The sequence below is a fragment of the Clupea harengus genome, chromosome 8 (genome assembly GCF_900700415.2).
Source record: "Clupea harengus chromosome 8, Ch_v2.0.2, whole genome shotgun sequence".
In the NCBI taxonomy this organism is placed as follows: Eukaryota; Metazoa; Chordata; class Actinopteri; order Clupeiformes; family Clupeidae; genus Clupea; species Clupea harengus.
The window spans coordinates 5829804-5844803 of NC_045159.1; the positions used below are offsets into that span (position 1 = coordinate 5829804).

General features: G+C 44.1%; 1 protein-coding gene across 1 annotated transcript in view; it reads left to right on the forward strand.

Moving 5' to 3' along the window:
* Nucleotides 1-13123, forward strand: part of LOC105911389 (lipocalin-like) — a 15103-nt gene extending 1980 nt beyond the window's left edge. Inside the window, exons 3-6 of the mRNA XM_031572798.2 lie at nt 10501-10580; nt 11824-11937; nt 12664-12765; nt 12989-13123. Of these exons, the coding sequence (XP_031428658.1) occupies nt 10501-10580; nt 11824-11937; nt 12664-12765; nt 12989-12993 (301 nt within the window). The 3' untranslated portion in view covers nt 12994-13123. The remainder of the gene's footprint in view (nt 1-10500; nt 10581-11823; nt 11938-12663; nt 12766-12988) is intronic.
* Nucleotides 13124-15000: the final 1877 nt, after the last annotated feature.

Sequence of the window (15000 nt, forward strand, 5' to 3'; positions counted from 1 at the left end):
CTTTCGTTGACGAGACGAGACGAGACGAAAATGTTAGTGGTGGACTAACGGACAATCACAAATGTAATGAATTATTTTCTCTAAACTTGTATGCACCTAGTGCAGTACATCCTTAATATCATTGGTTGAATGTTGCCCGGTTCTCTATCCCTCCTCCACTCCTGAGATGCCCAGACATGCAAGAGACGTCCTAACAAACATTAGATGATGGCTCAAGTTCAAGCACTCTGGAAGAAAAGGAAGAATAGATATCTGGACACTCTTTAATTATAACTTGACAGAAAATGAAACACAATGCACCGCAATAACGGTAGAGATTCCATGTGGCTTCAAAATAGGTGGGAAGAACACAACAAACCTCAAGAGGCACCTGAAAGCGCACAACCCTGCAATTTATGCCACGGTAAATTAGCTAGAAACTGTCTAATAACTAGCTAATGTTAACTAGTTATTGGCGTGTATTAGCCAACGTTAAGTCAACTTCAAAGGGCCAGTCGAGTGTATAGGGTGTCAGCTTGGATAGTTAGCTAATATTTATCGATATATAGCCTCCCGTTAGCCTTGGCAAATGATCGCCAAAACTTTTAGCTAGCTAACGATGAGTACTATATACGATTATACTAGCTAGCGATAGCTAGTAAACTCATTGCAGAATGGACTATAGGGACCATTAATCAAGAAAAAAGAAATTAATATATGATTGGTTTACATACCCTTGTCTATTTGGGCAATTGTTATTATCATTGGCACCACTTTCCACTGTCAAAACTAGCCGCCTAGCTCAGTGGCGTAGCGTAGTTACGACGGGCCCAGGTGCAGGCTATTATGACGGGCCCTAGTCAGTGGCGTAAGGCAGTGGTTCCCAAACATGTAATAGTCCCGTACCCCCTTTTTTTCATGTTTGTAACCGCCGCCGCGCCCCCTCCCCCAGCGCACATATTCTGCCTATAACACTTGCAACTGTGAAGTTGTCAGGGTGGATCACTAACCGCCGCCACCACGCCCCTTCCCCCCGCGCACATATTCCGCCTTCAGACTATTTAGATTGACGTAAATATGTCTATGGCCCACGACTACGGGCCCCCAATACCCACAGGCCCAGGTGCAACCGCACCTGCTGCACCCCCTATAGTTACGCCCCTGGTCTAGCCAGATCTGTTGGTTGCACAGCAATTCATATGGAGGATATGTGGTTGATTTAACTCTAAGACCAGGTAGGCATAGTATTTGTAGTTGTATTGTGCTATCACATCATTTGAATCTTCAAAATCTAGACTTGACATTCTCTATCTTTTAATGCAGTGGTTCTCAAAGTGGGGGGCGCGATGTCACAGAGGGAGAAGATAAGGAAACGACCGCAGACCTGTCACTGGTTAGTGAAAGCTCCCTCAGTGGCGAAATGCAAGGGGCTGGACTGACACAAACAAATCAAATACTGTTTCGTTCCTGATCCACCAATCAAAACGGAGTCTTGCGAGTTCCGCCTACGCTTCCGAGTATAAAAGTAACTGTAGGCATGGTAAGAGGACACCCTCACTGAGATGACACTCTGCAGAGTCTGTTCGATTTCTCTTGTTTGCTTTATCATTGAGATATTCATTGCTTTATAAACAGTCTTTTTAAAGACTCACTCCTTAGTAATACCTAACTGCACTTGCAGTAGGTCTATTCGTAGCCTATTCTAAGGAGTAATTTGCTCCACAGTCTTTTTAAAAAGCTCGTAGCCTCGAGAGCTAGCCTTCTAGCTAGCTAACTTCTTCCAACTGCAGCTAGCCATTTTCTCCTTAACACCTACCTTTACATTTTTGGATTATCCACCGTGTTGCAACAAATAAAACACCAGCACTTGAATGCTATTCTGTGCTGTCCCTGTCTACATTGTATACAATTTGTTTTGTTAGGAACCATTGCCTAGCACAGCCTTATCCATTATTCGTGTGCAAGTTGTTCACAGCCACACATACAAACACACTCACAAGACCACGACGTTGAAATTAGAACTGTATTAACTTCACACACACACACACACACACACACACACTGTATCAGCAAACAAACACAACTATGGACAAGTTTCTGATTCGTAAAAGTCAGGCAACCGATGCGCCAGTTGCGAAGGAGCCAAAGCTTCGCAAATATGACGAGAGCTATTTGCAGTTTGGTTTTACCGTCAGTGGCACGACTGAGCAACGTCCTCAGTGTGTTTTGTGTGCCGAGGTGCTGGCAAATGACAGCATGACACCATGCAAATTAAAAAGCAAATTTAAGCGCTGAAGAATCAGTTTGGGTCCTATTCCAAAGACGACTACCGTTCATTCAAATCAAATCAAATCAAATCAAATCAAATCAAATCAAATCAAATCAAACTTTATTTGTACGGCGCATTTCATACAAGGAGGTAACACAATGCGCCTCACAGTAGGAAAGAAAAGGGGGGGGGTTACAAACACTTGTAAAAAACACACAGATTTTCTAGAGATGAATAAATAAAATAAAATAAACGTACTAACCGCACTGGCAAAGTACATTTTACAGGTTACAAAACACTTATAAAGAGACACAGATTTTGCCAGAGATAAATAAACAGGAAATTACGTACTAACCGCACTGGCACCATAAAGGACTGCTTAGCACAGTTATCGTCAAACTAAGAGACAGCTGCTGGGGGGGGGGGGCAGGTACAAACACTTGAAAAGAGACAGAAATAAGTAAATAAATAAATGTTCCATAAATGTTAAATACATTTTACAGTGAGTGATAAGCGAGATCAAAGAGGTATGTCTTAAGTGCATTTTTAAAGGTTTCAACCGTTTCAGCCATTCTTAGGTATTCTGGCAGAGTGTTCCAAAGGTTGGGGGCATAGAAACTAAAAGCTGCTTCCCCATGTCTCTTTGTCCTGGCTTTTGGAACTGTTAGAAGTTCAGTGCCGGAGGACCTCAGGGATCTACTGGGTGTGTACCTTGAGAGCATGTCTGTTAAATATTCAGGTGCATGACTATGGAGTGATTTATAGACTAGTAGGAGAACTTTGAAATCTATTCTAAAACTAACAGGTAGCCAGTGCAGTGATTTTAATACTGGTGTGATGTGCGCTCTCCGTCTTGTTTTAGTGAGGACTCGCGCTGCTGCATTCTGTATTGTTTGTAGTTGACTAATGGCTTTTTTTGGTAGACCAGACAAAAGCGAGTTACAGTAGTCTAGCCTGCTCGTGATAAACGCGTGCATCAGTCTTTCGGTGTCAGCCTGAGCGAGAAACGGTTGCACCTTAGCAATGTTTCTTAAGTGATAAAAAGATGTTTTAATTATATTTTTGATATGGGTTTCAAAATTGAGATCTGAGTCAAGTATGACGCCTAGGTTTCTGGCTTGGTGCTTGGTGTTAAGTGCTAGTGTTTTTAAGTGTGCAGAGAGTTTCTCTCTTTCGTTTTTTTCACCAATGACTAATACCTCTGTTTTATCTTGGTTTAGCTGGAGAAAGTTTTGTGACATCCATACATTTATATCAGAAATGCAATTTACCAAACAATCAATAGAGCTGTAGTTGTTGGGTGTTACAGAAATATAGAGCTGGGTGTCATCTGCATAGCTATGATAGTCGATGTTGTGCCTCCTAATTACACTACCAAGGGGTAGCATGTATAGACTGAAAAGTAAGGGCCCTAAAATGGAACCTAAAATGGAACCACAGGTCATACAAATGTTTTTTGAGCTGTGGTCTCCGAGGGCGATAAAGTATTCCCGGCCAGTTAGATAGGTCCTAAACCAGTTTAGGACCGGACCAGTGAGGCCAACCCAATTTTCAAGTGTATCAATAAGGATATTGTGATCAACAGTATCAAAGGCTGCGCTCAGATCCAGAAGGGCCAAGACAGATAGTTTTTTGGAGTCAGCATTAATCCTGAGATCATTTACAACCTTGACTAATGCCGTTTCTGTGCTATGATTGGAACGAAAACCAGATTGGAAGGTGTCAAATGCACAGTTAGCATCTAGGAAATTATTTAACTGTTTAAAGACAATTTTTTCCAGGATTTTGCTTAGAAAGGGAAGGTTCGAGATGGGTCTAAAATTATTTAGAACTGAAGAGTCTAAATTGCTTTTCTTCAGGAGGGGTCTCACCATGGCAGTTTTAAGTTCTGATGGGAAAATACCTGTAAGCAGGGAACAGTTTATAATGGCTAGAATGTCCTTAGACACAGAGTCAAAGATGGTCTTAAAAGATTTGGTGGGAAGGGGATCAAGAGGGCATGTAGACGGCTTCAGTTGTGACACTACTTTGCTCAGCATTTCTATATCAGCCAGTGCAAAAAAGCTCATACTGTTACAGCATGGTGGAAGGGGATCAGAAAACAAGACATTTGGAATTTCTTGAGCAATATTCTTCCTAATGTTCGTTATCTTATCTCTGAAAAATGCTGCAAATTCCTCACATTTGGTGGTGGAAAAGAGACTATCATCTACTTTGGGTGCAGGATTTATAAGGCTGTCTATTGTTGAAAAGAGGACCCTGGAATTGTTAGAATTTGTAGATATCAAATTAGAGAAATGATCCTTCCTAGCATTTCTTATTGCTTTATTAAAGACTGAAAGTTCATCCTTAATGATATCAAGGTGGACCTGTAGCTTGGTCTTTCTCCATGTACGCTCAGACCTTCTGCAGGATCTCTTAAGTTTAATAATTCGCCTGGGTTCGGGATCCATTTCTCTGCTCAGCAGCTTATTGAGCTGAAGAGTGACAGTAGACTTAAGCATCTGTTTACCACCTCTTCTCTTTCGTCATTCTGGGTAGCAATGATGCTGGAATACCCTCAGCTTTGCGACATAGCCTTAAAAATGCTCCTCCTTTGCGCGTCGACATATTTGTGCGAGGCAGGCTTTTCAAAAATGACTGTGCTCAAAATGAAATACCGCAACCGCGCACAGATCGAGGAGGACCTGAGGATATGTTGCCCCAAGATTTGAGGACCTTTGCAAGGCAAAGCAGGCTCATGTCTCACATTGACAGACCTGTAAGATTTTTTTTGTAAAGATCACAAGAGGCCCATAATAATAACAGTATTCTAATAATAGCAATAATAACACTTATTATAATTCTGATAATATAATATAATAATAATTGGTCGATAATCATTCATTATAATAATAATACAATGATGGTGATAATAATGATGATTATTATAATAAGAAAGCATGCAGGCTCACATAGCTGCTAATATTAATAGCCTACTAATAGGCCTACTACTACTGATAATAATGATAATAATAATAGTAATAATAACAATACAAAATATAGCTGCAGGCAGCAATGGCGGGTTCCTCCTCAACATTCCAATTAGGGATGCACAATACCACTTTTTTACAAACAGATACGAGTACGAGTATTTTTATTTGTGTACTTGCCGATACCGAGTACCGATACCGATACTTCTTAGATTTGGTCTCCATGAAAGTGCAATTAATTTGGAGGCAGATTTTATTTTATCCTCTGCAGATTATGTCAAGCCTATAGTACAAAATTAACAGAAGGCTATCCCAAGCCAAAAATAAACAGAGCTTTCTGGTTTTAACACACAAAAAAAGCCTTCAAACAGACAATATCATCACATTAGACAAAATGCAAATATAACCAGATGAAGGCAATTCAATTTGCTGCATAGTTAACAACACAGTCTGCTTAACAAAAAGTGAACAGAACTATTACTGGATTAGCACAAGAGCACATTTCAGTTACAAAAGGATCAGAAGAATCTCCTGCTCAAGTACACAAACAATCACTTAACCTATGTGGCACAGTCTTTCTCTCTACCTCTCTCTCTCTGTGTGTGCGTGCGCGTTTTTTTCTTTTGCAAGACGTCAGTTAAGATTGGTTGCTTCGGTCTTGAGCCACTAGCATCAGTGAACTCTGTGTACTTAGCACTATGGTGCGTCTTCGGATGTTTAATCAAATTGCTTGTGTTAAACAGAGTACTTTCCTTTCCGCCCCTCGACACCGTAGCAGTGCAGATCTTACACTGTGCCTTACTCCTGTCGTCGTCATTTATCTTAAAATGAGCCCAAATCGCCGTTAAGGCAGCACAACGGAATTGCTAATCGCTAAAGAGATGCTAGCAGCTAAATTTAGCGAAACCTGTATACTGAAATACTTTGACACTATGACAAACTTTCCTAACACAGTCAAACATCAAGCAAATGCAACACAAGACGGCAAATACGCTACTTACTAGTCTGGCAGAGAATGGTAGGGCAGGTAGGACAATAAATCACATTTTGTGTCAGCATAGCCCGGCCAGTTTGATGCAGTGAAATACTGATGAGTGGTATCGGTGCTTGGTATCGGCAATTCAACAACGAGTACGAGTATTTTAACGAAGTATCGGTATCGGTGCATCCCTAATTCCAATCATTACAAAATTGACATGACACTGACATGTATTTCATACATGTACACAACATTGGACAGATAATTGGATCAATGGCTGATTTGAAGTAATTTTTTTTAATTATTCACAAATTGTCACTGTCGAGAAATATCCATGCTGGTGACATTATGGGTTCTTGAGACTTTTTTGTTTCCCATGAGCAATAAGTCATGGGTATCAAGTTTTAGACATTTTGGACTGACAGGGTTAAAATGCCACCCTTTTGAAAGTGACAACTTTGAAGCGTGTTCTGTCAGGCCACCTGTGCTCTGGTCACGCCCTTAATGCAGAGATCCATTCTTTAAAAGCTTTGATTACAACAATAACTGTATGAAAGTGAGGATACACTTCACTAAAGGACGTTTGTAGGTTATGTACTACTACTGCTTGCTCTGCCCACACACTTTCCCCATCCATGCTGTTTCCCTCTTTCCCAGTGCAGGTCACGCCAAGGCATAAATGCGGCGGCCGCATGAGGATTAGAAGTAGCCCAAAAAAATAGTCCCACACAGTAACACTGTTTTCAAAATTCCCCAAAACTGGTTAAAAATCCATGGTTATAGGAACTCTCCCTGAATTGACATCTCTCTAGTCTCAGTCATACACAACTGACAAGAGGCATGCAGTGAACTGGACCAAGGTAGAGCTAATGTCCAGCTGTTTGCAAGTGTACCTTGTGATGGTACTGCAGCTTGACAATACTTAATCATGGTCAGACTCTCTCATCCCATTTAACTACACAACATGCACAATCAGGGTGACCAACAGTATTATTAACATGAAAGCTTGTCTCGGGGGGTCATGCATCTCACTACAAGCTTTTGATTAAACTTGAGGACCCTGTTAGCAAGTTATTTCTATTCATGTTTTGTTTGTGATTGAATGGTAATGTCAGCTAGCTAAAAACAATGTTAGTTAGCTTGGCTAAAATGGTTTTCATAGCAACAGATAGCAACAAATCAGATCATGGGAAAATGACGTTCGAATATTCCATTTAAAAAACACATATATTCGAACATATTCGAATATCTGGTTGCGCATTAAGGCACGTGAATAACAGGATAAATTAATACAACGAGACATAACTACTTGTATAGGTAATTTATTTAAGTTTTAACATATTTAACAACATATTACCTACACAAAAATAAGTAAATGAACTAATGGCCAAGACCGCAGACCTTGGCCTCTCGCTCGCGCACACACGCACTCTTTCTTTCTCTCTCTCTCCCTCATCGTCGCGCCCTGTGCATCGGTTTAAATGAACGACAACAATAAACAAATGCTGAGTGCTGATCAAGAGTTTCGTGCAAGCAATTTAAGGTCGCGATTCTTGTCCCTAATATGGCAGGCTTCATTCAGTGATTGAAACTAATATTATTAACATTAATTGAAGTTTTACATTATAGAACCAACATTGAACGCTCCGAGCGAGCTGGGCTGTGGTAAACATGAAACTTTTCCTTGGCATGAAACGGCAAATAATCAAACCAGTGCATGAAGCTGTTGTAGCCTAATCTATTTTATTCATGCAATATACAGTCAGTACAGTAGCGACTAGCTCACACTAGTAATGTTTCTGTTAACGTAAAACAAAATGAGACACGGTAACTCGGTTCCAGTGCTTCACAGAACTCCCTGAAGCCTATCCCATCCACCACGCCGATCGGCCTCATGTCCTTGCATATGAACGAAATCACATTACATTACATTGGAAATCGCGCTAGTAATTAGCCAAGCATGCATGTTTCAAATATTCACCAAAAATCTACTTTTCATCTTACAGTCAACTTTTTTTCAGATTTGTGTACTAAACATTCTCAAGTGTCTTCATATGAACTTGTGATTGAATCAGAGTATCACTTTTTGAATGGAAAATGTGTAAAGCATTATTTTAGCGTTAGCGATTCATGCAATTTGCTTTATATCAATCATTTTTGATGATATGAAGTTGCCTTTGCACATGGGAACATGTTGTAGTGTCTTCCACGTGCTTACCAAGTTTGGTGTTGATATCTGAAAGATTTGCTGAGATATGACTTCACCTCCTGTTTGGCGGCTTTTCTGCTGAATTTGAGTGGCTGTACCGGACAAACAGTTGTGAGGATCAAAATTCTGTTGTATACATTTTGTGAGGCTTGGTCTGAAGATCATCTCTGGTGATTTTGAAGAAGATTTGACAAAATTGTAGGAGGTGATGCCTTTCAAAGGTGTTTGATATTTGTTGAATTTGTCTTCATCCAAGGAATCCAATGGTACCTCATTTTTGAAAATCGGTCAAACGGTTCAAAAGTTACAGTGTTAACAAAAGTCCAACTTTGACCCGTTGGTGGCGCTAGTGTGGTCTAGTGGGAGACATGAAACTTGGTGTGAGTAAAGTAGGGACTGTCCTTAATGAGTGTGCCAAATTTCAGAAAAAGTTACCATACGGTTCTAGGGGCTGCCATTGACTCCAATGGCACAAGAATAATAATAATATAATGTAATGACGGAGGAACCCTAATAATATTAATACATAGTAATAGTAATTGTCTGTATGGGCCTAACAATAACAAAAGCCTAACCTTGACATGTCAGGCCTATCAATAACAATATGCTATCTATCTATCTATCTATATATGGTGGTGTAGTTGAGGGCGCCGGTGGCGGTGGGCGGCGGGCGGCGGGCGGCGGGGGGGCCCCAGCTACACCTAACCAGCTTTGGGGGGGCCCAGATTGCAAAAGTTTGAGAACCCCTATTTTAATGATAATACTGTTAATTAAGTATTGCCTTAAAATGATTATTTACATTGAATTAATTCAGCTGTAGGCATATACTAGGTCCAGGCTAATTGTATCCACAATTGAAGTACTGCAAGCTAGACTATTATGCAGCTGTAGACACAACACAGGGGGTGCCTGTGCCTGGATGGGAAGGAGTTTAATGTGGCTACATGATGGACTATTAAATGGGACTAAAACAAGACTCAAATGGAATGAGTTTTCCTCGACTAAAACTAGACTAAAAAGTTCTGAGTTTCCTGTTAACGAAAACTAGACTTAAACTAAGAAGGGTAAAAATGACTAAATGTGACTAAAACTAATATGCATTTTCGTCTAAAGACTAAGACTAAATCTAAAATAGCTGCCAAAATTAACACTGGTGTGTATGTGAGTGTGTGTGTGTATGTGTTAGTGTGTGCATGTGTTAGTGTGTGCATGTGTATGTGAGTGTGTGTGTGTCAGTGTGTGTGTGTGTTAGTGTGTGTGTGTGTGTTTGTGTAAGTGTGTGTGTGTGTGTGTGTGTGTTTGTGTAAGTGTGTGTGTGTGTTAGTGTGTGTGTCAGTGTGTGTGTGTGTGTGTCAGTGTGTGTGTGTGTGTTAGTGTGTGTTACGTGGACGGCTCAATGCATGAAACATAAAGGGGAAGCCACGCAGAATTTATAATAATAATAATAATAGAAGTTATTTATTAATGATTACAGGTTTATATTTATCTATTAATTATAGGCAAACGTGTGGTGAATGTCAGTGTTGTGAATAGAAACAAAAGATGTAATGTAAAGTCAGTTAAATGGTAATTCAACACAAACGACGGCGACAATCCAAAAATCCAACGATCAAAATCCAATCTCTGACCAACGATAACCAAATCCAATCTCTGACCAACGATAACCAAATGCCGGGAATCCAAAGCTCTCCCGACTTCCGTCTGATCAGGGCTTTTTGTAGCCCATCCAATCACTGATCCACCTGTCCCCAATCACCTGCTGCGGAGATAGAGAGCACGCACATATCACAGGGTCTAGGGTCGTAACAATATAGTGTGTGTGTGTGTGTTAGTGTGTGTGTGTATGTGTGTGTGTTAGTGTGCGTGTGTGTATGTGTGTGTGTTAGTGTGTGTGTGTGTGTTAGTGTGCGTGTGTGTATGTGAGTGTTAGTGTGTTTGTGTGTGTGTGTGTGTGTGTGTTAGTGTGTGTGTGTGTGTTAGTGTGTTTGTGTGTGTGTGTGTATGTTTGTGTGTGTGTGTGTGTGTTTGTGTGTGTGTGTGTGTGTGTGTGTGTGTGTGCATGCATCTAATCTGTTCATCTCTTACACTCCAGTGCTGATGGCTCCAGCTTCAAAATTACCCACGATGCAAAGCCTTCTTCATTGCCAGGGAAATTCACCTTCAGGAGTGAACGTAAGTCCGTCCCACTCATGACCCTAATCAGCCAATCAGGCAGGCCTTTACCTCACAGCCAATCGGGCAGGCCTTTACCTCACAGCCAATCAGGCTGGCCTTTACCTCACAGCCAATCAAGATGGTGTGCTCATTACAAGCTGTTACGTTATTCAATTCAATTCAATTCAATTAAATTTTATTTATATAGCGCCATAACAATACAATTGTCTCAAGGCGCTTTACAGAGCCCAGAGCCTGAACCCCCTTAGTGCAAGCACAATGGCGACACGGGCAAGAAAAAACTCCCTGTTAGTCAGGAAGGAACCTTAAGCAGAACCACGGCACATAAGGGGGGACCCATCTGCTTGAGGTCGGCCGGGTGGAGATTGGAAGGGGGGGCGGGGGGTTGTGTGGCAGAAGGGGAAGGGAAACAACAGGGGTTGTACACAGCCTGCATTTGGTAGATGTACATAATATATATACAGACATCCGATGGTCAATACATGATACAAACAAGACCAGTTTAGTGGGTATACACTATACACTAGGGTTACTGTTACAGGGGTAAGGGGGGTAGGAACAGAGAAACATGTCGGCGGTGGCAATAATATATATTGTATATAAATGTTGGCATAGGGTATGGGGTAGAGTAAGTGTACGGCAGTGCGGTGGCGGTGGATGCAATTTGTTGAGGGTTTCTACAGGTGGATCGGGTGAAGAGACTGCAGCAGCGTCCCATAGCGAAGATAGTCTGGTTTAGGAGAGAAAGAAAAAGAACAGAGTGAGTGGGTAGAGTGTGGCTGTCCATATGCGTAGTTGAGGAGTAGTGGGGGTGAGGAGCAATGTTTCCACTTCCATCAGCAATTGGAACATGCTATAAGGGAGAGAGAACATTTTTGTTAGTAAACATTTATTTCAGAGACAGATAAGGAGATACCTTTGGGTAGTAGATTTACAGTAGGCAATATGGCCATTTTATCAGTATTATTATTCTCTCTTTCTCTCTCTGTCAACGTGTCTGCCTGTCTGCCTCTTCCTGTCTGTCTCTCCCCTGTCTCCTTGTCTGCCTCTTCCTGTCTGTCTCTCCCCTGTCTCTCTCCCCCCTGTCCCCCTGTCTCCCTGTCTTCCCTGTCTCCCTGTCTGCCTCTTCCTGTCTCTCCCCTGTCTCCCTGTCTCTCTGTCTCTCCCCTGTCTCCCTGTCTCCCTGTCTGCCTCTTCCTGTCTCTCCCCTGTCTCCCTGTCTCTCTGTCGCCCTCTGCAGGCACGGAGGGGGATAATGACATGCGGGTCGTACAGGTGAACTATGATGACTTTGCTCTGATTCACACCATCAAGACAAAAGCAGGAATCAACACCATTCTCAATAAACTCTATGGTATGGATGAGTGTGTGTGTGTGTGTGTGTGTGTGTGTGTGTCTCTGTGTATGTGTACATCTGTGTAATCAACACCATTCTCAATAAACTCTATGGTATGGATGAGTGTGTGTGTGTGTGTGTGTGTGTCTTTGTGTGTGTGTGTGTGTGTGTGTGTGTGTGTGTGTGTGTGTGTGTACATATGTGTATGTATAGTATGCAAGTATGTCTATCTATCTTAGATCTCTTACTCCCCTCTCTCTCTCCCTCTATTTCTCTCTCTCCCTCTCTCTTTTCCTCCCCTCTCTCTCTCCCTCTATCTCTCTCGCTCGCTCTCTTCCTCCTCTCTCTTCCTCCCCTCTCTCTCTCTCTCCCTCCTCTCTCTTCCTCCCCTCTATCTCTCTCTCCCTCCTCTCTCTTCCTCCTCTCTCTCTCTCCCTCTCTCTCTCTCTTCCTCCTCTCTCTTCCTCCCCTCTCTCTCTCTCTCCTCCTCTCTCTTCCTCCTCTCTCTTCCTCCCCTCTCTCTCTCTCCCTCCTCTCTCTTCCTCCCCTCTCTCTCTCTCTCTTCCTTCTCTCTCTCTCCCGCTCTCTCTCACTGTCTCTCTCTCTCTTCCTCCCCTCTCTCTCTCTCTCCCTCCTCTCTCTTCCTCCCCTGTCTCTCTCTGTCTCTTTCTCTCTCCCTCTCTCTTCCTCCCCTCTCTCTCCCACTCTCTCTCTCTCTCTCTCTTCCTTCTCTCTCTCTCTCAGGTAGAACACCTGACCTGAGTTCTGATGTTCTTCAGAAGTTCCGCAGTTTCTCTCTGGAATGTGACATTCTACCAGACAACATTATCATTCTTCCCAAGAACGGTGTGTGTGTGTGCACTTGCATCCATATGTTTGTAGGTGTGTGTGTGTGTGTGTGTGTGTGTGTGTGTGTGTGTGTGTGTGTGTGTGTTGGTGTGTTTGTGTTTGTGTGAGTGTGTGTGAGTGTGTGTGTGTACGTGCATCCATATGTTTGTAGGTGTGTGTGTGTGTGTGTTTGTGTGCAAGTTTTATAGTGTAAAACTCATTTTTTCCTTTTTCTCCACAGATTGATCATCTGGAACATCACCCAACCTCCCTCATTTCATTCTTTTCCTTCTTCCTCTCCTCTCAGCCCCTATCTCTCTCCCTCTCCCTCTCTCCTTCTCTCTGCCTCTCTCTCTCCCTCTCTCTCTCTCTCTCTGCCTCTCCCTCTCTCCTTGTCTCCTTCTCTCCCCCTCTCCCTCTCTCTCTCTCCCTCTGCCCCTTCTTCTCTCCCTCCCTCTCTCTGCCTCTCCCTCTGTCCTTCTCTCCCCCTCCTTCTCTCCCCCTCCTTCTCTCCCTCTCCCTTTCCCTCTCTCTCCGTCTCTCTCTCCCTCTACTTATCTCTCCATCTGTCTGTGACTCTAACTGTGTCTGTGACTCTCTCTCCCTCTTCTGTCCTCATTGAGCAGAGCTTGAATCATTGACTCATTAAAACTCTGATGTGACGTGAAAGGTCTGTGTGTTTCACTGATTGATGATGACCATATCTCTGCAAAGCCATGCGTGTTTAAATACACTGTCTGGTGTTCAAAGGTGAGCTCCACCCCTCAGGAAGCTAACTGCTAAAGTTGACTCCAGAGTATTTCCCTTCTGAGGAAGCTAACTGCTAAAGTTGACTGCAGGGTATTTCCCTTCTGAGGGAGCTAACTGCTAGCTGCTGCTAGTCCAGAGTGTGTAAATGCCCTCCTCAGGGAGCTAACTGCTAGCTGCTGCTAGCCCAGAGTGTGTAAATGCCCTCCTGAGGGAGCTAACTGCTAGCTGCTGCTAGCCCAGAGTGTTTAAATGCCCTTCTGAGGGAGCTAACTGCTAGCTGCTGCTAGCCCAGAGTGTGTAAATGCCCTCCTGAGGGAGCTAACTGCTAGCTGCTGCTAGCCCAGAGTGTGTAAATGCCCTCCTGAGGGAGCTAACCGCTAGCTGCTGCTAGTCCAGAGTGTGTAAATGCCCTCCTGAGGGAGCTAACTGCTAGCTGCTGCTAGCCCAGAGTGTTTAAATGCTCTCCTGAGGGAGCTAACTGCTAGCTGCTGCTAGTCCAGAGTGTGTAAATGCCCTCCTGTCTGCTGTTTTTTTAAGTGATCCATTCCAGGCTGAGTTGCTCCTTCAGGAGGCTAACTGCTAGCCTAGCGCTTTCTTCATAAATAAGCACTGAAGCAGGAGAGGAGGTGAGGCTCGTGTGGGTGAGGGAGGTGAGGCTCGTGTGGCTCGTGTGGGTGATGGAGGTGAGGCTCCTGTGGGTGAGGGAGAGGAGGTGAGGCTCGTGTGGGTGAGGAGGTGAGGCTCGTGTGGGTGAGGAGGTGAGGCTCCTGTGGGTGAGGGTGAGGGAGGTGAGGCTCGTGTGGGTGAGGGAGGTGAGGCTCGTGTGGGTGAGGGAGGTGAGGCTCATGTGGGTCGCAGTGAGAGGAGGTGAGGCTCGTGTGGGTGAGGGAGGTGAGGCTCATGTGGGTCGCAGTGAGAGGAGGTGAGGCTCGTGTGGGTGAGGGAGGTGAGGCTCCTGTGGGTCGCAGTGAGAGGAGGTGAGGCTCGTGTGGGTGAGGGAGGTGAGGCTCGTGTGGGTGAGGGAGGTGAGGCTCGTGAGGGAGAGGAGGTGAGGCTCGTGTGGGTGAGGAGGTGAGGCTCGTGTGGGTGAGGAGGTGAGGCTCCTGTGGGTGAGGGTGAGGGAGGTGAGGCTCGTGTGGGTGAGGGAGGTGAGGCTCGTGTGGGTGAGGGAGGTGAGGCTCGTGTGGGTGAGGGAGGTGAGGCTTGTGTGGGTCGCAGTGAGAGGAGGTGAGGCTCGTGTGGGTGAGGGAGGTGAGGCTCATGTGGGTCGCAGTGAGAGGAGGTGAGGCTTGTGTGGGTGTGGGAGGTGAGGCTCCTGTGGGTCGCAGTGAGAGGAGGTGAGGCTCGTGTGGGTGAGGGAGGTGAGGCTCTGTGGGTCGCAGTGAGAGGAGGTGAGGCTCGTGTGGGTGAGGGAGGTGAGGCTCGTGTGGGTGAGGGAGGTGAGGCTCGTGTGGGTGAGGAGGTGAGGCTCGTGTGGGTGAGGGAGGAGGTGAGGCTCGTGTG